This window comes from Lycium barbarum, chromosome 4 (assembly GCF_019175385.1).
Source record: "Lycium barbarum isolate Lr01 chromosome 4, ASM1917538v2, whole genome shotgun sequence".
NCBI lineage: Eukaryota > Viridiplantae > Streptophyta > Magnoliopsida > Solanales > Solanaceae > Lycium > Lycium barbarum.
In genome coordinates, this window is record NC_083340.1 from 128,627,162 (window position 1) to 128,651,923 (window position 24,762).

A 24,762-nucleotide genomic window follows, 5' to 3' on the forward strand; every position below is an offset into this window, starting at 1 on the left:
TATACATATAAATAATTATAAAATTTATCGGTTTGGTTCGGTTATTTTTTAATAGAACCATAACCAAACCAAATATTATCGGTTTTTAAAATTTAAAACCAAATCAAACCAAACCAAACCAAATGTCAGTTTTTTTATTCGGTTTGGTTTTGATTTTAACCAAAACTGTGAACAGCCCTAATAGGAAGATGTGATACAACAAAGTTTGACAAGTAGGAACTACTTATAATCTCCATTCCCTCTGTCATATCTCTTGGATTGTAGAGAAGATGATACTAGTAATGGAGGACTTGAGTGAAATGTGGGGAAAGTTCTGCCACTGCATTAAATTGTATTTTGGCTGATGAATAGATTATTATGCAGTCAACACTTCTGTTGTCTCACACCGAGCTCTATTAGGATTTTCTGGAATGATGAAGTATCGGCTTGATGCTTAACTATGTCATTCATATCTAAACCGAAGAAACCGACCGAATAAACCGAATCGAAATTGCAAAAATCGAATTGAACCGAAGTTATTTCAGTTCGGTTTCGGTTCTCATTTTTTACAAACCGAAAACCGAAAAACCGAACCGAACCGAACCGAACGAACGCTCAGCTCTACTTGTTAAGGTGGCATCATTTGGGAATCTCTTTTTTTGAGTTTACAAATTCAGTATTAATTTTTTTCAAAAAAAACATTTTTTTTCCAATATTGTGAATGTGGCATCATCTTGGAATCTTTTTTTTTTTTCTTTTTGTGAGTTTACAAAAAAAAAAAAATCAATATTGTTAAAGGTTGCTTCATTTTGGAATCTCTTTTTTTTTTCTTTTCCTTTTTTGAGTTTACAAATTCAATATTATTTTTTTTTCTAAATAGTGTTACAACATGTTCGGCCAAACTTCTGAAAAGTAAAAAATATTCTTTTTTCTTCAAAAAATACTTATTTTAGAAAGGCTTCAGAAGGGGAAAGCACAAACACATCGTCGTCCATCAACCTACAAAAAGAAAAAGCACATCCGACGACTGCCCCAAATGAAGTAGCTTCTCCTATCTCTGTCGTCCCCTTTCCATATTAATAAGAAGGAATCACAGGGGGCGACAGTGTAGAAAGCATCCAAAGAACGACCTTTGAGTTTGAGGGGAGTTGAAGTGTTTGACCAAGCTAAAAAAAGTAATTTTTTCCCCCAAAACATTTCTTTTTTGGTAATTTATTGTATATTCTTAACAACCAAAAGTGAATAATTACAAAGGGTGCAATAGGTTAACACAACCTGCTTAATCTCCAAGATCTGATCCCCATAAGCATTTTTGGAATATTGATCTTCACAAAGTGCTGCTCTAATACTGTAATTGTGTTTTTCAAATTGATTAGTCAAACACAAACTAACACTTTCTAAAGGTAATTTTTTGAAAAACACTTTTTAAAATAAGCAAATTTTAAATGCTTGGCCAAACATGTTAGTTGATAAGATTTTTAAATCTTAGAAATACTCCAGGTGTTTCAAAGATTTGAAAAATCGAGTATTAAACTACCACTTCATTTTTTGGTAAAAAGTCATACGTATTTATATTTTAACAAACGGCATCTTAACGAGTATAACTTGCACATTTTAGTAACCTCAAATCAACAAATATTATATTAACAGTTTTAATAACGTGATATGTTTCAAAATATTCTGACATTCCAAGTCGATCCTTATTATTACAATTAATTGAGTATCACTTCAGCAAAATATTTAAGGGAGATATAAAAGTAATTTAGACAAACACTATTATAATATGACAATTAAATTTCTTTCTATAAGGGTGTACGTAATAATTGAAAGATATTAATTAAGCACAACTAAACGCCAAAGTAATTCATATCCTGTAGTCCATTCGTCCTAATTTATATGACATTGTTTGATCAGACATAAAATTTTAAAAAGAAAATGATTTTTTTTTAAAATTTGTGATTTAAAATAAATTTTAAACATTTGTATTGTTATAAATTATTCATTAACGATAAAAGAGAAATTTTAAGTTAAGTTATTTTTAATTACTATAAAAATATAAATTTTGTTAAAATAAATTAAATATAAAAGTGCGACACATAAATTGAAACGAAGGATTAATATTATCTCAATCGGTTATAATCAGCTCAGCTGGCGGCGATTGTAAACACCTATATATCCAGCTGGCATAGCAGTCTCATGCACATGGCCAGCATAAGCAGTCAACACTGTAGCCCCATTTTACTTCTTTTTGAATATGATATCAGTATGTAATAGGCGCCCTATATTTTAAAATCAAAATATTTATATTTTCGATATTATATAAATCTTATATTTATATCTTGTATGAAGTATATTCATAATTAGAAATATTTAAAAAGTAAATTGAAAGCACTAATATGAAGTTTTTATGGAGTACCTATTTTTATGAAATTTACAAAGAAGATAAACATTTGGATTCAACATCTTTATTCATGCATTTAATTAAAACAGAAAATAAACATTTAAAACATTAAATATGTATCTCTTAAAACTTATAAATAAAAAATGAACAAAATTTATTTAATAAGATTACCAATTATTAGCAACCCTGCACTTTTGAACACATAGGTTGTTTGATTTTTTATTAATTACTTATAATATTTTATTATGTAGGAATTTCTCATTTTTATTCAAATGTATTTACTTATTTTTTTGCTTCAAAATTATTTTAAAATTACATAAAAGCTATTTATTTAGAATTCCAATTTGTCTTTGAATCATAATATTTTAATAAACTTAATTTTCAGTATAGGAGTTGTAAATACAAAATATAAATATTTTATTTTAAATTGTAATATGAAACTGAATCATATTACAAGGATATTTAGCGTAGTTTACACTAAAAAAAATAATTGGGTTGTGTGTGCAGGGGCAGATTTACATGATGCCGAGGGTGTTCACCCGAACATCCTCGGCAAAAATTTTCAGTGTATATATAGGGTCGATTTTCTATGTTTAACATATATTAACTTTTGAACACTCTAAATAAATGTAAAAAAATTAGCTCAAGTGGTTTAGGGTGTTCAAAATTGTCTCTATCATCCTAGGTTTGATTCTCATCAATAATTTTATATTTAGCTTTTGTTATTTTTTCGAACCCACGAAACACTTCTTTTTTCTTCTTCACTGTTCCCTCTCTCTCGTAAAACCCATAATTAAAATCTCTTGTAATTTCCTTCTGTTTCTGTCTGTCTGTCTGTCTTTTGCCAACGCTAGCATTCATTCTTTGCTTCTTCCTTTTATATACTCACGAGATCCCCCACCTTCTCCTTTTCTCTTTCTTTCTTTCTTTCTCTTATTATTATTGAGTGCCACTTACATTCAAAACAAATAATACTCCAACATTCCCTTACACACAGAGAAACTAATCCAAACACACATTGCATTACATATACAGTGATAAGCAATAGAAAGAAAAGGACATTGAACCCCACTTTCCCTAGAAATTAAAACTTTCTAGGGAATATATTACATATACATTTCTTTCCCTAGAAATTAAGACTTTAAGTTGGATATTACACTGAACAACTATATTTCTCGATTGTATTCTCTGTGAAATTTGACCCCAACCTTATTGAATTTTAGGAAAGTTGGGTATTACACCGAACAAGTACATTTACTCTCTCTGGAATTCGACCCCAACCTCGATTGAGTTTTCAAAAATGTCGAATTCAAGAAACCCCATATCAGAAATGTGCCTCGTTGATGGGCTAACTGATCGGTTTCGAAACTCTCTGAATTACACTGAACCTAACAACAATGGTAGCACCGACATTAACAAACCTGATTTCAAAGAACTGGATCTTGGATCACCCGTTTCAACTTTACCGACCCGACCCGCCACTTCAACAACTAGCAGTTCCAGCTCATCGGGGTCAATGTCGGGTCAAAACCCAAACCGGGTCAACCCGAATTACTCAGGTGAGCTTTCCGGGTCAGTAGAAAGCTCACGTCGGTTTAAACCGGGTCATACCCGTTCCAGGTCTGATTCTTACCCGTTAATCTACTCTGGTAAAAGTTCTGTAAGTTCATTTCCAATTGGTAATATTTGCCCTTCAGGTAAAATCTTGAAAACTACTATTCCTAGTAATAAGTCTGCGAAAAATGACATTTTGGGGTCATCAAGAACTGGGAATTATGGTCATGGTAGTATAATTCGGGGCGGTATTGGTGGTGTCGATAGCGGTGTTGTGAAAGAAAAAAGTTATGATCAAGAAGAGTTGAAGAAGAAGGGTAATTTTAAAACTGCTATTCCTAGTAATAAGTCATCGAAAAGTGACATTTTGGGGTCATCAGGAACCGGAAATTACTTGCACGGGAACATAATTCGTGGCAGTATTGGTGGTGTTGATAGTGGTCTTGTGAAAGAAAAAAATTATGATCCAGAAGAGTTAAAGAGAATAGGGAATGAGAATTACAAGAAGGGGAATTTTACTGAGGCTTTAAGTTTTTATGATAAAGCGATAGCGATTTGTCCAGGAAATGCTGCGTGCCATTGTAATCGAGCAGCTGCGTTGATCGGTCTGAAACAGGTGGTGGAAGCTGTGAAGGAATGTGAGGAAGCTATTAGGTTGGATCCTTCATATTTTAGGGCACATCAAAGGCTAGGATCATTGCTACTTTGGTAAGTGTAGTAATGTTGAGATCTTTTTAATCTATAAGCATGTTTGAATATTAATTATCATATACTATTTTAGCAGTGCTGTGAAATTTCTGTAGCTTTTATGTGGGATTATGATTAAATGTGTTAAGTGTATTCACATTGCCAACATGGTTTTTTGATACTATCGAACTTTCTTAGCTGATGCATTGTGTGTCTGTTAACCTGCCAAATCTCAAACCGGGATCTACCAGATGTGATGACTGATCTTAGTGTTGCCTACAAAGGTTCATAGTCTAGTGGTATGGAGTTAAACTCACAATAGGTGTGTAAGTTCAATAGGTGTGTGAGTAAAAAAGAGATCTTGATTGGTACCAACTGGTTCATTTTGTCATTTATCAGATCCAATTCCCTTGGAAGATATACAGTCAATGATTTTGACTATTTGGATTACTATGACCATTGTCCCTGTTACATATTCTCTCTGTTTGGTCCTTTATATAGGGTTGTCCTTTCCTTCCAGTTCCTGGTTGTCATTTATTAGCAGGTTAGGAAACCTTGTTGTTGTTCAGTTTTAGGGCGACTTCACTGTTGGTTTATTGGCTCTCTTGAGTGGTAGTTGGCAATGGACTGTCAGTAGGCATTTGGACATATTTTGGTGGAGATTTGAAAGAAAATAATATTTGAAGTTAAGTTGAAAAAGAGTATTTGGAAGTTGAGTTTGGACGATGAAAACAGATTTGAAGTTTTGTTAGTGAAAACTTGAAAAACTCCTAAAACCTGTTTTTCAAACTTCAGTTTCTATATTACAAGTTTGAAGTTGAAATAATGGGTCAGTTTGATAAACAAACACTTATTTGAGATAATATCTAAATATTATTTCGAATATTACAAACCTTATTCATAGCCAAACGGCTCCTAAATAAATCGGAAGCATCCTTGTTCAACGCCTTGTCTTCCGTCATGACTATTATTTGTAGGTGGTGTTGGTGAAGTGCGATATCTTTTTGCTGCCCAAGCATTATATGTAGCATGGTTTTCTAGTTCTTTTTTCTTTTGGTTTTTCCCGACTTTTCACTCGGAAGTTAATACTTCTTTTCCTTTCCCCTCTTAAGTCCTATTAGTGATTTTTTAGCCGCCAACAATTCTTTATCAACCATATAATTTTCTTCAAGAATTCTTAATTAAACTTGCTACAGCAGTCTACCACGTCCTATCTGTATTATGTTGTTAGAAGTTCCTTTATTTCATTTTTTTGAAAGCCACCTAATTCCTGTTAGACTTACAGTTTAGGACAGGTTGAAAATGCCAGAAATCATATGTGTATCATGGGGCATCAGCCAGATCACGGTGATTTGCTGAAGTTGCAAGGAGTGGAGAAACATATTGGAAAATGCACTGATGCCCGTAGGGTTGCTGATTGGTGGAGTACGTTAAGAGAAGCTGATGCAGCAATTGCTTTTGGAGCCGATGCATCTCCTCAGGTAAAGCAATGATAAAATTCAGTCTATGTGAAGAAAAAACTGCATGAAAAGTTAAGTGCTGTTACTGAATTATTGAAATTGAATTCACAGCTACTTGCATGTAGAGCGGAAGCTCTTCTGAAGCTACACCGATTAGAGGATGCTGAATTGAGCCTATCAAATGCTCACAAGCTTGAATCATCTACTTTGGGATCCCAGTCAAAAAACTTTGGGATGCTTTCTGAAGCATACCTACTCTTTGTTCAGTCTCAACTGGAAATGGCTTTGGGAAGGTGAGTTAAGACTTATTTGCTTAAATTGTAACAGAATAGGAGGTTCAGCAGCGGTAAACAAATGAATCATGAATATTTGTAGGTTTGAAAATGCACTTACCACCATTGAAAGAGCTGGACAGATTGACCCTCAAAGTATTGAAGTTTCAGTTTTATCCAAGAATGTGAGATTGGTGGGACGAGCTCGTGCTCGTGGCAACAATTTATTTAAATCTGAGAGATATACTGAAGCTTGTGCGGCTTATGGGGAAGGTCTCAGGCTTGATTCTTCAAATGCAGTTCTATACTGCAACAGAGCAGCTTGCTGGTACAAACTTAGGCAGTGGGAAAAATCAGTGGATGATTGCGATCAAGCTCTCTGTATTCAGCCAAATTATACTAAAGCCCTACTTCGAAAGGCTTCCTCAAACACCAAGGTGACAGACCTACCCTCAAATCCTTATATGGGGTATGTTTTCCTTGAAAACTTTTAATTTGTTCTCACTTGCTAGTTTCTCCAATTATAGCTAGAAAGATGGGCTGAAACTGTTAGAGATTATGAAGTTTTGAGGAAAGCACTCCCATATGACAATGAAGTTGCTGAATCATTGTTCCATGCCCAAGTTGCATTAAAGAAATCACGTGGCGAAGATGTTTACAATATGAAATTTGTTGGGGAGGTGGAGTTGGTCTCAGGTCTCGAGCAATTTCGAGCTGCAATCTCATCACCTGGTAAGCTTCCCTGCATCCTTATCGGATCCTCACGTTGTTATTTACTTATGATTCAATTATTATATTGGAAACTGCAGGTGCATTTGTTGTCTATTTTGAAGCGGCATCAAACCTACAATGCAAGCAGATATCTCCGATTTTACATACATTAAGCTCTAAATATCCTTCCATACATTTTCTCAAGGTAAGCAATGACGGGCAATTTCTTGTGTTGGTGGGGTATAGAGTACCTAGGGATCGTCTGGTTGTTGGTTGCTGGTTAGAGTTACGCAGGTATTAGTAATGCAGGGATCAATTGTGCAGGGATTAGTTGTGTAGGGTTTAGTTATTCCATTTTCTACCATGCATAAAATGTTACATAGATTCCCTCGTAATTTATACATGTATTTGTTATGCGGGACTGTAAGCTGGTAACCAAACCCCGTACTTGGTGTACTGAATTTTATACATAGCAACTAAAATGCTCTCAAACATGGTACTAATTATGCTGGTTTTAATACATGAATAATTCACTTCCTAACCAGCAACCAAACGATCCCTTACAGCTTTTATCTATGACCAAGAAACCGCCATGTTTGAAAATAGGGTTATATCTTTCTTATGATTTTATATGCATGGCAGAGGAGAGAAAGCTTTATATTAATCTTCTATATCTACTGAAGGTGGATGTGGATGAAAGCCCGGCAGTTGCTACTGCTGAGAATGTCAAAGTCCTACCAACATTTAAGATTTACAAACAGGGAAACTGCATGAAGGAAATGGTTTCTCCAAATCCAGAGGTGTTGGAGTCCTTGGTGAGGCATTACACTATTTAAGACCATGGTTGCCATTTACTTTGCTTCTTCGCCTATTAGCCTTGCTCTGCTCTCCCACCTAAAAGGATTGATATCGCCTGTGACGTGAATCAGAGATACCACGTAATGATCTCATAGGAGCCAATTCAAATGCTGGTGTCCTTTAGAGCGATGGTTTAGTCTCTGTTTTCATCCTTTTAGTTATTTATTTCATCCAACTTTTTCCATCCTCTTTTTCTTTTTCTTTACACTTCATAGGATTGCCTCCCTAAGTATAATCCATCTTATGTTTGAGGAGAACTAGTGAAACATGTCAAATTTATTTTTTGGCCATATGGATGGCTGAACACTTAAAGAGAAGTGGCTGGCTAGCTGGCTGGTTGTAGATGAAGATCTACACATTGTATATATGTGATGATATATACAAAAGCATTGGAAACGAAGGAAGGGATATTGATTATTGGGCATCAACAATATTGGAGGACGAAATTGTTGATATTGATGTTACTTTGATAAATTATTCTATCAATAAAGTTTGTCATTTTTTTCCATTTCCATTTGTCTTGCTATACTTTGCTTTTCTTTTTTATTAACGCCTCCTGAAGAAAAGCTGTTGAATTTCAGTAGGGACAATCAGTCCTTGTAATCTCAATAATATGCTGCACATTGCCAATGTACTGCTAAGTTGATAAAGTTGTTCTAGGGGTAGGGTTTATTTCATTTCATTTTTTGGCATATCGGTCTTGTCTGGCCTTCTGGGTCTCCCCTTCTAAAGGTTCTATTAGTCCATCTTCATTGTAAAATCTCTCACATGTATGCATTTAAGTTGCAAACTTCATTTCTCTTTTTGGGATAGTTTTTTAGGATAGTTGTTTAGTAAATGATCATCTTTTATTTCTCTTGTAATTTATGGACCTTTTGAAAATTGAAAATCATCCGAGAAAACATTAGACCGTGGTCTAAAATGATAGAATCTCCATAAATAAAGAAATGGAGCATATAAGTTGGGTTTTTGGCTCGCAATAAAGCTAGGTATGTTATTGCAAACGTTAGACAACAATATAATGATGTTTGCAAGGTTGAGAAGAAATATATGATCAAATATTAGATTTGAGTCTAATGTTGTTCAGGAAAATAGAAAAATATGGACTTTCAATCAAGATACTCCTTGGAAGCCGATTCCTTGCCTCCTGAATAGGTGCTGTAATTTCATATTTGAAGAACCTTTTACAATAGGGACAAACTCCAAATGGAGGCACAAAATCAACCCAAACCAGTCGCCCACTACTTTAAATTCTCAATGTCTGCGCAAACTGTTTGAGAAAAATGATTGTGTTTGTGACAAATATTAACATGCCAAAATTTGTTATGAAAACAGAAAGATAACAAAGAAGGATGTAAAAGATCGAGCATCAACCACTTCCAAACACAAAGAGAAAACCAAAAGTCTGTAAGAAGCATCACAATTAGAAGCTACTCATGAAAACTCCTTATTCATTAACAATTCATTGAACTTTTCAGTCCATGGTGAGTACACATACAGGAGAAGTCATCAACACTTTTTTTTTCCTTCTTCTTGATTCACCAAATCAACAAAAAGGGCAAAAGCTAATATATAATTTAGTTAAAATTCAAGTGGGAATAAACCCAACTCATCAAGAACCTCTTTGCATCCAGCAACAGACTCGCTCTTCATGAAGAAAAGTGGGTTAGCAAAACGAGTTGGATTGTGCATGCCAACATTTCCACTGCACACAACTCTTGAGTTCTCAAAACCAAGAGCAGGGTCCTTGCAATCCTCTCTTGGGCTCTTGACAATACCCACATCACAAAGTGAATTCTCATGGTCACCTTCTACTTTTAGCGTGTATTTGCCATTCTTGTCTGTCACACCTTCTACTGTGTATGTCTCCTTTTCTGTCTCAATGTCTCTGCACACCAGCCTCACCGTTGCACCTATACAAACAACATTTTACTATAACAACCAAGTTTTCATTGGAACCTATTTTTCATGTTATACTATGTCATATGTTTTCTATAATAGCATTTCGCTATAGCATCTAAAAACTATTCGAACAATTGACACCATTTAGCTCTGTAAATTAATGAACCTAACATGTTAGAAAAAAGTGGACTGACATTCTATTACTTTGAAAGATTTTATTTATGTCTTACCTTTGCGGATTTTATGGTAATCTATAACGAGAGCCCAATATAAGTGTAAATTGTTGTTGAACCGTGCACGTCATGTGCTTGGTGAGTCTAGCAAGGCAGTGAGTGTTGGCTAAAGCATGATGTGACGACCCATAGTCCCCCCTTCTCAATTCCATAGTATATACATGCATTTTGTCTTCTTCAATATACATTAGTCAATCCAACATAGCTCAAACTGGTATGGCAATTTTCTAACTAATCAATATGAAATTTTTTGTTCTAATATCATATGTTTCATGCATCTAAGGAGTTATTGTTTTAAATTGCTAACACTTTTTTTTTTTTTTTACATATTTACAACATTCATATCACGATATTCATACCTTCGATGTACTCGCTGAGTCTGGTCTCAAATTGAACACGGCAAGTGTCACAATAGACACTGCCTTCAACATTGAGGACCTGATCATGGCATTGAGCCAAGTTGGCAAAGGCCAAAATGCAAAGTGCAGAAAGGAGCAAAACAGCCTTTGCCATTTTCCTTTTTGGTTTCTTTGGTTTTTTTTAATTTTTTGTTTTTCTTTCTTCTCTTGATGTGTGTCACGATTTGAATACAAATGATATTTCAACTATTTATAGGGAGAAAAGAGCTTAAGGAACAACGGTAGAGCGATTGATCCTGGAGCAATTTTAGGATGATCCTATATTTAATATGAGGTTAGGAAGCAATTGACTTGTTCTTTTGTTTTATACTAATTTTATTTGGTTGAGAGAAATACTTTATAGACTCCTTGAAACCACAGTCTTAATTAACAATATGGAAATTTCCATTTGACGGGACATAATATTTTGAAGCTCATTTATTTAGTGAAGTAATTTATCATTATCGTTTCATCAAACCTTTGAGTTTTTTTTTTTTTTTAAATATCATTACCCCTATATAAATACTAGTGAAATAATGATGGAATAATTACTTGGCATAGCTACTTTTAAGAGGTAATTATTGATAATAACTACCTTTTAATTTATTTATATTTAGTAGCTACAGTGAGTTTGTAAATTATCATTCGTAGTTATATCAAAATGCATCAAGCTTCTGTGGCTGGAGTGGCTATTGGGTGTGGCTCTGCTCTTGCCCGCCCAAGTTCAAACCTAGCCAACCACATTAGTTTTCTTACATATTTTTCCTAGCTTCTTCTTCTTGTATATGAGATACATAAGGTTATTTATGTAAGTTTACCAATAATGATTGTGCTATGGACGGGCTCAATTGTGTTGTTGATATTAAGCATAAAGACTCCTTGAAATAATCTCTATATCTTTGACTTTTTCAGATTGAAAATTGTATACCAATTAGTGATTCAAGAATTATAGATAATCTTTTTTACAAAATTATTGTATTAAATTTGGGTGATTTGCACAAATTGGATTTTCTGGTGTCACCATTCAAATTTTAACCTTGTTAAAATAATTATGAAAATAATAATTTTTCCATCAAAATATGAAAGGTCCTAATGATTGATCGTATTGCACAAATTTATTGTACTATTTGAAAGTATTATTAATTACTCATCAGAAATATTATTTTATTATTGAGTACTACTACTTAGGATTCACGTTTGATTAGGATTAGGTTTCTTTAGTTATTTTAAGCGTCAGTTTTGTATTAGCTATTGGTTACGTATTCCTACATTCTAGGAGTTAGTTTAGGATAATTGGTTTATTTCATTGTTAGTTTAGGATAATTGGTTTATATATATTCTATATATTATTGAAAACAGGATAGTCTAGCCTAGGATTAAGCCAAGTGGTATAAGTAGATCTTGACATGTGTACAATTTTAGAACAAAAAACTAACTCTAATAACTAAGTTTTAAAAAATCCAAGTGGCATCTCAAATAGAAGCCAAATGTTATATTTTTAGACAAAGCTAACTACCTTTTGTACCTAATACAGTATAACTTTTGAATGTTAAAATTTTGATTTTTATTTAAATTTTCACTGTAAACATTTTGAATTGAATGATGGTAATCCCGCAACATCCAATGCACGTAATATTTCTGTAATGGAGAAACCAAAAAGGAAAAAGAAAAAAAAAAAGATACTATTAATCGTGGTGGTTATTTTTCTTTACAGATACAACACGTTCTTAGACACCGTATTTTAAGACATGTTTATACATAAAATTTGAAATTTAAACTGTGTATCAAAACAAAACAAAGAGGGTGTCTTTCCACTTGAAACATGGTAGGTAGTTTTCCATCAAACAACTACTTCCACTTCCCCATTCCATCCCCACGATCACACGCCCTCACACCACCATATTTGCTCAACTAAACTTGACATATGTATATAATTAATCAAATCTGCTCAACTTCGATGGAACAATTTGTTTCATGAGCACATGATCGTTCATTTTGTTTAGCTCTATCGCAAGCCTTAGCCCAATTAAAAGAGGATGCTCCATATCATGTCCCGTTGGTCATTTTCGGTCACATGCACAAACAACACAACGTGAATATCGGACGGCGCATCGCTAACCCTCACTGTTGCATAAATTTCAAAGGTCGGAAGAGTGGAGAAGATACAAGAAACTTGAATTTAGTAATCGGAGACAGAGCAAGATTAGAGGACGAACATATACTGTTTAGTAGTCCAAGCAGCGGTTCGGTCCATGCCTCTCTTTTGTAAATGCAGGACGCGTATACTGATAAACAATGCAACGTGAATGTGTACACGGATAAATTCGTATATGTAACATGATCTCCATTTTGTTTGCGTGTGTATAATGTGAGCTTCTTAATTTAATTATTTGCTACTCAAAAGTTACCTTATATATATATATGGCGACGAATGCTATCATATCACTTTGTTTAGACTGAGATTTTAATGCTTGCTTATGCAAAGGGAAGAACGTGAAAGTGGATTCATATATATATCTTTCTTTCTTTTTTTGTATACTTTTGAAAATTATAATACTAACTCGTGATATGTAATAATGAATTGTTTTTATTTGCTTACTTTTCAAAGTTATATACTAATTCCTAACCTGTATTGTTGTTCTCTTATTTGCAGAGAGATCAAATCCATGCAACCATTACAAGGTTTGTGAATCCATGTATTATAGCTAACAATATTTATCTCAATATTTAAGTATTTTTATGTTGAAGAATCTTTTAGTTATTTTATATGCCTAATGAATATGAATCTTAACTGAAATGGAGGTCATCCTTTTATTAATATTGTGGAATGATTATCTGGGTGGTAAAGCTAGAAACTCACGGCTGAAGAGTTCATTTAGACCTCTTACTATTGCCTAAACTTATCCTTTCATATCTTAATAAAATGCATTTGACTACATTTGTTTTTCAAAAAAAAAAAAAAAATAACTTCATCGCATTCTCTATTTTATTCTTTGGTAATGATAAAATTTTATAAGAATAATTGATAAACTCAATTTGTGATCATATATTTGAATTTTAATTAAACTATAACTTGAATATGTAGTAGCATGAAAGAAGTTAAACTGCAAAAAAATTTGAATTTATATTAAAAAAATTAGTGATGCCACAAATTCAATTTTGTAATTTGCCTAATGCCACCATCATCATGAGGTTTCCAAATCTACACAATTTGAAATAATTTATGTTTTCAAATGGTTTAATTTAAAGCACTTATAATACCTATAAAATAGAAATAGAAAACTTTTTTACACCAAAAATATAAACAATACGAAAAATATCTTATTCGCGAAAAAAAATATTGGTAGAAATAAAATAAAATTTTGGCATCCAGGGATGAATTTTATGGTACCTGCAGTGATTCTTCTGCCTTGTCCAACAAGGGATTATTTTATGAATAATAATTTTTTTTAAAAAAAAACATATCTATAATAGAGATAGAAAATAAAAATATCTCATCTCAGATTCAAATAATTCTTATTCTTCTATTTTCTAAACTAGTATTCGTACCCGCGCGATGCGCGGTTGGTCTCAAAGGAAATTAATCTTAAAAAAATAGTTACTTATGTGTTTGATATAAAATCAATTTTTTTAGATAATAAATATAACTATTAAGATAATAAATTTAACGTCATCAATGATTTATACTTAAGTAAAAAAATTATATTAAAAATTTAATTTGACACTTAATATCCTATCACAATTGCAATTAATTTAAACATTTTTTATATGGAAAGAATATTCTTATCGTATAAAATTGAAATATTTAGAAAAGGTTATGATATTAAAAAATAATTACTAATTAGTTGACTTCTATATTTATTTGCTTAATCTGTCAAGACATGTGAATATAATTTTATCTTTTAAGTCAAATTTAATATAATCTTCCAATTCAAATTCTAGGCAAATCATACTTAGTTCTAATACATTATCTTTTAATTACAACTCAAAAACTAACCTCGCTTAACTTTATTATATTGCCTATTAATATTGTAAAAAATTGTTACGCCTTTTATTGCTAACTTGTCACTTGACTTAATATCTTAACTCAGTATTTTCCTTTTAGTATTGGGATAATTTAAGAGAGAAAAATATTCAATTTTTCTTTCATAATACCAACCTCTCCGAATATTCTCTTTATGATTATTCACTAATAAGAAAACACAATTATTTATCGATATGAATTATACGGTTTATTTTTTTCAAAATATTTCACATTATGATTATCATAGTTTTAAAACCTTTTTTCAATAATAATAAAGAAAAAATGAAGAAACTCAATGCATGGTGTTTCAAAATGCAACTTGTAGTATTTTTCATGTAGTTTTCAAATATATAAACTTTAATCTTAAAATATTGAGTTAATCTAATTCAATTTAGCTTTAAGTTTAGCCAAATTGACTCTTGAAAAGCAAAAAGTGTCACGTAAGTTGAGACGGAGAGAGTAATATATTTCCCTTCCTTTCATAGATCGTCTGCAAAGTTAGAATTTTAAAAGAAATAGTTTCATGGCAATATTTACTTAAATTAAGTCAGAAAAGTTCAAACCAAAGATAATACTCAAGATTATAGCAGGATCAACAATGTAGAGAAAAGAGTATGATTTCCAGAACTAATAGATGATAGCCAAACAGTAATGCAACTATTGTTGTCACAAGTACACGTGAACACGAATACTTTCAAGAGGTTGTTACTGAGAAAATCAAAATCGGCATCATGATCAAAACCAACATGTCCAAATGTATCTATTTAAATTCTACTAAAAATCCAATTTATAATCTAAGAGAATGTTGTCAATAGCCGATGTAGGAAAATATGTAACTAAAAATAAAAATTATTATCTCACTAAGTATATTAATCTTAAATTAAATTGTGCATGTCATCCATAATTTGATACTCATATATACTTTTTAAAAATTATTTCTCTAATATTAACAAAAGTATTCTTCAAATAATTTGGTCAAATACAAATTGATACAACTCCAAAGCACCTTTTTCGGGAAAAAAGATAGTATGTTTATTTCTTATGCTTTCAAGGTTCAAGCGAAAAAGACTTTCTTATGGTGCCACCGAAAAAACATCTTTTCCTTGTAGTCAAATGGAAAAACAAAAATTACAATGTATAATATATAATACATATAGATATATTATTTTCTTACTCTTAAATAAATTTAGTATATTGGTAAGAATTCTCTCATTGTGTAAATAATTAATACAGATAGATATATTATTTGTTTTCACTTACAATAAATTTTATTATATTGTTAAGAACAGTGTTTTAAAAGGCGGGGGCGTAAGGCGGGGCGTTTTACATACGCCTCGACGAGGCGTAAGCCTCGAGGCACGGGGCGTAAGCCCCATGTGGTATTTAATTTTTAGTATTTCTTAAAATAATATAATTACAATAAATATTTTTAAATAGATAAAATTACATAAAAAAATAAAAGAAAACTGTAAATAAATGAAATATATATATATATATATATATATGTATGTATGTATGTATGTATGTGTGCGTGTGTGTGTGAGCGCGAGTGCGCTTGATCCTCACAAAAAAATGATCAAAGCAATCCATTATACACCGCTTATAACTTGTAATTATATATAACATAATTTTACAAGTATAAACAATACAATGAAATAAAAGCTTTTATGAAATGCAAATCAATTCTAACATTTTAACTTTCAAACACGGAAAAAAACACAATTTCTTAAAACACTATTACTATCATACTATTCATTTTATCTCCCTATAAGCAAATAATCAATAAAATTTATCAATATTACAATTAAAACATAACTTCTTCATGAACAAAAAATAAAACTATATGATAATTCTGATACATAGGACTTATGACCAATGACAAGTGAAAATGTACAATTCCGCTATGTGTTTTTTTTTAAAAAATTAAGTGATATTCACCCTCACGACGTTCTCAAATAGTAAATATCCAATACTACGACTTGTTATATGAGTTACACCCAATCTTCTATTTCTATAGATGAAAAACTATTAAGTATCATTATTTTGTTAAACAATTATGAGGGTGAATGATTTCAATTAAGGAATTTAAAATATAATTTGTGTAAGAACTGTTAGGCGAGCCCTGGGCGTTGGGCGTTAGGCGTGTTTAGGGCGTACGGTTGGGCGCTTAGGGCGTAAGCCTCATAGGAACTAAGCCCCGCACGTTAGCCCCAGGGCGTTTTGCCACTGCCCTGCCCCGAGGCGAGCCCCGGGGCGAGTCCTGACACTGCCTTTTAAAACAATGGTTAAGAATTATCTCATTGTTTATACTTTATGAATAATATCTTTAAGTATTTTTTATTTATGTTATTTTATTTTAAATCAGTTTGAAATACCAAAAGAACTTTTTTTTCCTTCTTATTATAGCTTGAAGTAGAAATGCTCCGCCAAAAAATTTTCTCAAACGATTTAACCAAGCATAGCCAGGTATAACTTCAAATACCTTTTTAAAAAAGATAGTTTTCTGCTACCTCTTCTATTTTACTCCTACAAATAATAGAATGACATTTTTTATTGGAGTTCTTTTATTTGTTCATTATTTTTCGTCACTTAAACTTTAGTTTTATTCTTTTATATAAACAAACTATATTCTTATATTTTATTGTTAACAAATCCTCTCCCTTAAATTCATTCAACTTAATCAAATTATTTTTTGGTCAATAAAAAGCTAAATGAAACTAAAATTACAAATAATGCTAAAAGATATTGTCAACTAAAATCAGAATAAGCATTCAGGCTAAAATCAGAATAAGCATTCAAGAATAAGTGCAAGCAATCAGCCTCTCAAAAGTAAATATCAGACCCTCATTATTACTGTTGCATAAGAAAAAGTTACAAAGTCTAGAAATCGTACCTTTCCCAATTAGATAAATAAATTTGTAAGTTTAGAGACTATACTTTCTCCTCTGCACTATGAAGCCTCGTTGAAATTGTTTCTACAACACTCGTCTAAATTCTAATAATGATTTTAATAGCCCGAGGAGGAACATATCATTATACGAAGGTTTTTTATCGTCATCAATTTTCATCAAATCGCTTATAATCAGAGTAATGGAAGGACTTCAAATAAATCTGCAATAAAAACAGCACACAAGTTAGGAGAAACTTGATAAGCATGAAGGTAGCTAATGATGAACGATACAAAAAGAGAAGAAGCCTAACGTTAATTATATATATATACAAAAAGTTGGGACTTCATTCAAATTCAAAATTCTTTTAAATTCAAATTCGAAAATGACACCAGTTTGTTGGGATTAGTTTTTTCAAACAATGTATTAAAAAAGCCTTATCTTTATTTTACTTATCCTGATAAGTAGGTTAACCTTATCAATTTTACTTTAGTATTAAAATGTGGTATAAACCTAATAGAAATTCTCTTTAAATTGATTAATTAAAAGTTCATATTGATTTAAAATTGTCACTGCTTATAGAAACTTGCCGAAGCAATTCTAATATAATGCAATTTTAAATAAATAGAGTTGAAAAATGTTGTTATGTTTTAATATTTAAGGTTAAATAGTCTCACTTCTATAGTATCGGTATTTGGTTTAAAATTCAAAAATAGTTTATATATATTTTTTTTCTTTCTAATTACTTAAGATTCATTCAATTTGCTCTGAATCAAAAGGTGATGAAATCAAATTATAAATATCTCAATTTAATTTATAACTATATTTTCTGCTAAAATTTTAAATTTTTTATTAATTTTCTATTTTAAACTTGATTTCTTTATCTCCAAAAAGGAGATAAACTCAAAGATACACATTATGATATATATATTACCAGATTCTCTCAAATTCGATTTGGACTTTATATATCTATATTATCATATGTTTAACTTGAACCATCTTTATCTTTCAATTTTTTTTTATCTCAATTAAAATAATCTTACTACCAATATTAGCTTGCCACTTGACTTAAAAATCTAACCACATGATTAAAATTTGGAATTTTGTTTTTTGAATTCAAAATGTTAGATAAGTATTGAGTTGATTTGTAATCAAACTCCTTATAAATTGCTTTGGATCACACAAAGTATATTTTTTAAATGCATATTGCTTGGAGACTTAATTTTCAATCAAAACTTTTAACTACATGGTTACAATGTTATTTTCAATTCAAAAGCTTGGATAAGGTTAAGTTTATTTGGATCAAGCTCCCCATAAGATTTTTTCACACGGAACATATTTTATATATTACATGCAGATTCTAGATGAAGTTTTGTTTTCAATTTAAATTAAAAGTTACAATGTAGCAGTTTAAATAATATTTTTCATGTATATATATTCAATTAAAAAAAAGGAAATTGATGACCTGGAATGATAAGCATTAAAAATATTTTTATTATTATTATTATTATTATTATTATTATTATTATTATTATTATTATTATTATTATTATTATTATTATTACTGTATTTGTATTTGAATGGACGTTGCATCTACAAGAGCGTGTAGTGGATATCACACTTTAGATTAAAAAAATTAGTGATGCCACAAATTCAATTTTGTAATTTGCCTAATGCCACCATCATCATGAGGTTTCCAAATCTACACAATTTGAAATAATTTATGTTTTTCAAATGGTTTAATTTAAAGCACTTATAATACCATAAAATAGAAATAGAAAACTTTTTTACACCAAAAATATAAACAATACGAAAAATGTCTTATTCGTGAAAAAAATATTGGTAGAAATAAAGTAAAATTTTGGCACCCAGGGATGAATTTTATGGTACCTGTAGTGATTCTTCTGCCTTGTCCAACAAGGGATTATTTTATGAATAATATTTTTTAAAAAAAAAAACATATCTATAATAGAGATAAAAAATAAAAAAATCTCATCTCAGATTCAAATAATTCTTATTCTTATATTTTCTAAATTGAATTGCATTTCAAAATTATCCAATCCTCCTAAACGGAAATTAACAACAGTCAATTTTATTAGATAGATATACCCAAACGATACAATATAGGCACATATTCAAGTTATGGTTTAATTAAAATTCAAATAGGAAAAACCAATTGAAGTATTATAAGAGAAAAATAAAACGTACAAAGAGGGAGATAGAGAATAGAGATACTTTCAAGATATCAATATGTTGAATTTAATTCAAAAATAAAATAAAGTAAGTAATTAATACTCAAACATATTACTAATGTCCTTTAATTTCATAGGTGGATCATCCTGTAACTCTAAGTATACTGTGAGTAAAGCTTTGGGGAAACTGCCCATATTCTAACGGATTTCAAATTTTAACTTTCAACAAACCTTTGTCGACTTCTTAATTACAACCGGCTATACTTCCAACCTTGATGTATGACTAACACATGACTCAAATACTTTATGACGCGGCCTACTTTGCACGATGAGTACTTCTAATCTTACTCTGAAAAATGAACGGAGGGAGTAAATGCTTACCCTTTTTTTTGCTAAATTAGATAGAGATTCTATATATAATAATTCAAGCTTACCAAAAATCCTAATACAAAGTTCTAAATTTGATTTGAGCATAAGAATGGTTTAAGAGGCTAAAAGGAGAAACAATATACCAACTATTTTGTAAGATCATGGGCCATCTCAAGCTTATTATTGGGGAGTTAGGGGAAATTTTATTTCACGTGGTATATGATTTTAATATAGTATTGTAAAATATCGTTATAATTTATAAAATAATAATAAATCAAATCTCTGTTTATAAGTTACAAAAAGTTCAAGCAATCAAGTAAAATCATACTAAAAGATTGTTAAATTATTATGTTGAGATGTCACCAATATTCTTAGGTCTATCTCAAGTTCGTATTGATTTAGGTTAACTATTAATAATCCAAACTAAAATTCAATATATCATATTGAAAACAAGATATAATTAGTTCAAAATTATTATTTGGATTATCGGTAAAACACTAAATAAAAGGATTATAGTAAACTAATGCCTACAAGAGGATAATAGGGATTGTGGGAGGATATTTATGATTTCGATTAATTTGTAAAATAAATAATTAAATAATGCTAAAAGTTATGGTATCAAATTTAGATAATGAACCAAGCTTATATGTTGGTTTTTTTTTTTTTTTTTTATAATGCTAAATATGCTAGCATTCGCTCATATAAGCTTTATAATATCATTATATTTTACAACAACTTGCATCTTGAAATTGTTCAATAAACATGTATATTCATGATTACGTTTACCGACTGACCGCTCATCGCGCGGGTACGTATACTAGTTTCATTTGTATATAAACTCCATTGGAGGATTATCAAATACATATACTTTAATTTTTCATTCTACTTCTCTGCAATTATATGGTATCAAAGCCACAAATAATCTAACGAGTAAAAAGGAATAAGAGCACAAATGACGCCTTCCACCCCAGTTGTTAATGTTGATGCTGCCTCTGTTGTCAAACAGTAAAGTTAATTCAACTCATCATCTCCACTGCCCACAAACTTTTTGACAGCCACAACTTCGCCATATGGAAAGCCCAAATTGACATGTTGCTTCATGGCCATGACCTCTATGGTCATTTTGACGGCACTAAGTTGTCCCCTCCTGAAATAGTCACCACTAACGGTCTTGAGACTATCAACCCCGATTACAAGGATTGGTTTCGTCAAGATAAACTAATTCAAAATGCTCATATGGCCTCTGTCGATGCCATAAGCGCATTCACTGTCGATGCCATAAGTGGGATAAACTTCACACTTCCTTTGCAAACAAATCATAAACCAGCATATTCAGCGTCCGTCACCTTCTCAGTCGGGTCATCAAAGACAATAAAGCAGTTGTTGAATATATGCGAGAGATTCACTCTGTCTGATGAACTCATCACATCAGGTTCAGCCGTAAAAAATGAATAACTTGTGGTGAAAATATTAAATGGACTCCGTCCAGAGTTATGTGAGATCTTAGCAGCTATAGGGACACAAGACTCTCCAACTAGCTATGCAGAACTTTTTGATAAGCTTTTTGATCATGAAATGTTCCTCAAACATGAGGACCTCAACAAGATGACCACCTAGACAACAACAGTTGTTGCTCAACGAGTCATAAAACCTCTATCGGCCCCATGCAACAATCAATGCCCACCCAACAATAACAACAATAATTGGCATCCCCCAAACAGACCTAAATCAAAGCACCACTTCCTAAAATCCGACAACTTCCCACACCAACCCTGACGAGTTTGTTGTCGACTCTATGATAAATTTGGACATATGACAAATGTTTGCCACTCCCGATCCCACAACCACTTTAAATCTAAAGCAAATTTTGTTGCACAAACAATGCCAAATGACCCTTGGATTCTCGATTCGGGTGAGTCTCACCAAATTACCTCCGATACCAATTCCCTCCATAATGTTTAGGACTTCAAGGGGATCGAGAAAGTGACAATGGGTAAGGGTAATGTGATTCCAATTACTCAAACTGGTACTACTCATTTATTTGCATCAAATAATGCCTTCAAACTCTCTACTCTTTTATGTGCTCCAACTATCAAGTCCAAGCAAGCTTCTTTCAGTTTTTCAATTTTGCAAAGACAACCTAATTTCAATAGATTTTTTTTCTTTTAAATTTCTTATGAAGGATGTGACTACATCAGCACCTCTTCTGTGCGGCCCAAATAAAGCAAGACTCTATGAATGACCGTCATTGTCTCGCCCAATCATCAAAGTAGCTGTTACCTGCCTTTCCTTACATCCGTGGCATCGAAGATTGGATCACCCCTATTCTTGAGTTTTATTTTTCGTTCTAATTAATTCTAGTCTTTCTTATTATATGAAAGACAATTACTCATTGTAATTCTTGTTGCTACAATAAAGCCCATAGATTTCCATTTTTATTCAAACACACAATCCAGCAACTTTCCATTAGAAACAATTTCCAATGATTTGTGGGGGCCCTGTTTGGTGCTCTCAATCAATAAAAGCGATACTATTATATTTTTATTGATTAGTATGGCAAATACACCTGGTTATACACGATGAAAAACAAATATGAAGTTCAATTATTTTTTCCAAACACGGAAAATCAAACATGATATCACAATAATAATTTTACTAGTGAGTTACACTCGATTTACACTATATATTTTTTATATATAAGCTACAAGTTTTTAATATCCTACGCCAGACCATATGTTCCATTATTTTTTATTTTTTTCTTTTAAGTTCTTTATTTTTCCAATCAATTATATGGCAAAAAATACAACTTATCAAAAAAAAAAAAAAGAGTTACACAAACCAACCAAAAGAAAAGAGTGACACAAACACAAAGTTGTAAATGGAATATAGGTGTACTATTTCCAAAGGAAATTTCATAAACAAGGATTCCCTTATCCCAAAAAAGAAAAAAAAAATGAACTGAGGATGCATTTCACACATTTTGATAACATTCGGGACCAAACCAAACATTAGAAAACATTTCTCAAGGCGGTGTATTTTGATCTGCATTTCCTATTAAAATCCGATACACCCTCCCAACTAATCAATCACTCTCCTCTTCACACTTCACAAGCAATTATTTTCTTGTGTTTCAGTAATTACATACTCGTCCCGTCACAATTTTGGTGACATACTTGACTGAATACAAAATATAAGAAGATATATTTTTTTTAATTTATGATCTAAAATAATTTTAATATATTTATCTGATTATAAATAATTATTTCATTCAGGATAAATAAAAATTTATGTCAAATTATTTCTGAATATAAAATATGTCATTTTTTTTAACATACTATAAAAGAAAAGGCGCCACATAAAATAAGATAGAGAAAATATACCAGTAAAATCCTTACAAGTCTTAGAATTCACTCGTTTTTTACACTTTTTTGGTTGTGATTTGTCTCTTTTCTGCTAACACATTTGGCCATGAGAATTATTCAATTTTCCTCGGAAGCTTTTTTTCACTTTATTTGAAAATTAGCGTTTGGCCATGAAAATTCCAAATAAAATTAGAAATTGTATATGAAATTTAGAAAACACCTAAAATCCTTTATTTTACCTTTTTTGCATTTTTAACTTTCAGTACATTCAAACAATCAAATATTATTTGCAAAAACTATAACCAGATAGTCAAAAGAATTTCTTCATGGATTGCAAAAAAGCTTTCATATGCAGGGAGGATTCAATTGGTGCAAACTGTCCTGTTTGGAGTCCAATCTTACTGGTCACAAATGTTTCTACTTCCTAGCAAGGTAGTGAAGACCATAGAAGCATATTGTAGAAGTTATGTATGGTCGGGAACTAACACAATTACTAAGAGGGCATTAGTGGCTTGGGAAAAAATGTGCACGCTAAAGTCTGTTGGGGGTCTCAATATTATCAACTTACAAATCTGGAACAGAGCAGCTATCTCAAAGATGTATTGGGACCTCACTCATAAGTAGAACAGGCTGTGGATCAGGTGAATTCATGCATTTTATATCGAAGATTTGGACCCTCATACAATGGTTGTTCCAAAACAGGCAAGCTGGATAACGAGGAAGATTCTAGAAGCTAGGCAGTTCTGGATGCAGTCGCAATATACGACTACCAATAATGCAGGACTCATCATACAAATTTATTTGAAGATGCTTGGTGATGGGGATAGGGTGCCATGGAAACGTATGATGTTTGGAAATGTTGCACGAAATAAAGCTATATTCATAATGTGGTTGCAACTACAAAAGAGACTCCTCACTAAAGACAGGCTGCTGAACTGGGGAATCGATGTGAATGCGGATTGTGTCATGTGTCAAAAGGCACTAGAATCCATGGACCATTTGTTTGTGCATTGTGAGTTCACGCAACACTTATGGACTAAAATTTTAAACTGGATGCAGAGGCATAGTTTCAACAGCAATAACTGGGAAGATCATCTCATGTGGATGATTCAAAGGGCAAAAGGGAAGGCTCAAAGGGCCCAAATTTTCAAAATGGTTTATGCAGAAACAGTCTATGCTATATGGCATGAAAGGAACCAGAGGATATTTGAGCAGAAGGCAAAGGAAGCTGATGTTTTTGCAAGGAATGTGGCCTACGTGTGTAATATTAGAGCTCCTGGTGGATCCAAATATCTAGTTCAATCATGGATGATTTAAGTACTTTATAATGTAACTAGGGAGTAGTAGATAGCAGCGGATGATAAAGTAGATATAGGAGGAATGTGGTGTTTGTTAAGACTAAGCTGACAGAGGGTGTTGGCTGTTTTGTATTTCATATTAAGGTGATTAATAACAAAAGTTAATTACCTAAA

At 31.7% G+C, this 24,762-nt stretch overlaps 3 protein-coding genes across 3 annotated transcripts; 2 read left to right on the forward strand and 1 right to left on the reverse strand.

Moving 5' to 3' along the window:
• The first annotated feature begins 3,207 nt into the window (after positions 1-3,207).
• On the forward strand, positions 3,208-8,430 carry LOC132636426 (TPR repeat-containing thioredoxin TTL1-like). Its single transcript, XM_060353280.1, has 7 exons — positions 3,208-4,642; positions 5,907-6,102; positions 6,193-6,374; positions 6,457-6,790; positions 6,881-7,085; positions 7,163-7,269; positions 7,748-8,430. The coding sequence occupies exons 1-7, from the start codon at positions 3,681-3,683 to the stop codon at positions 7,898-7,900; spliced, it is 2,139 nt and encodes a 712-aa protein (XP_060209263.1). The 5' UTR covers positions 3,208-3,680; the 3' UTR covers positions 7,901-8,430.
• Positions 8,431-9,326: 896 nt separating this feature from the next.
• LOC132638580 (anther-specific protein LAT52-like) lies at positions 9,327-10,655 on the reverse strand. Its single transcript, XM_060355414.1, has 2 exons — positions 10,417-10,655; positions 9,327-9,835 (listed from the first exon to the last, which is right to left on the reverse strand). Exons 1-2 carry the CDS (start codon positions 10,568-10,570, stop codon positions 9,504-9,506), a joined length of 486 nt encoding a protein of 161 aa, XP_060211397.1. The 5' UTR covers positions 10,571-10,655; the 3' UTR covers positions 9,327-9,503.
• A 13,319-nt stretch (positions 10,656-23,974) lies between these two features.
• LOC132637771 (uncharacterized) lies at positions 23,975-24,607 on the forward strand. The gene has a single exon (XM_060354809.1). The coding sequence runs from the start codon at positions 23,975-23,977 to the stop codon at positions 24,605-24,607; it is 633 nt and encodes a 210-aa protein (XP_060210792.1).
• Positions 24,608-24,762: the final 155 nt, after the last annotated feature.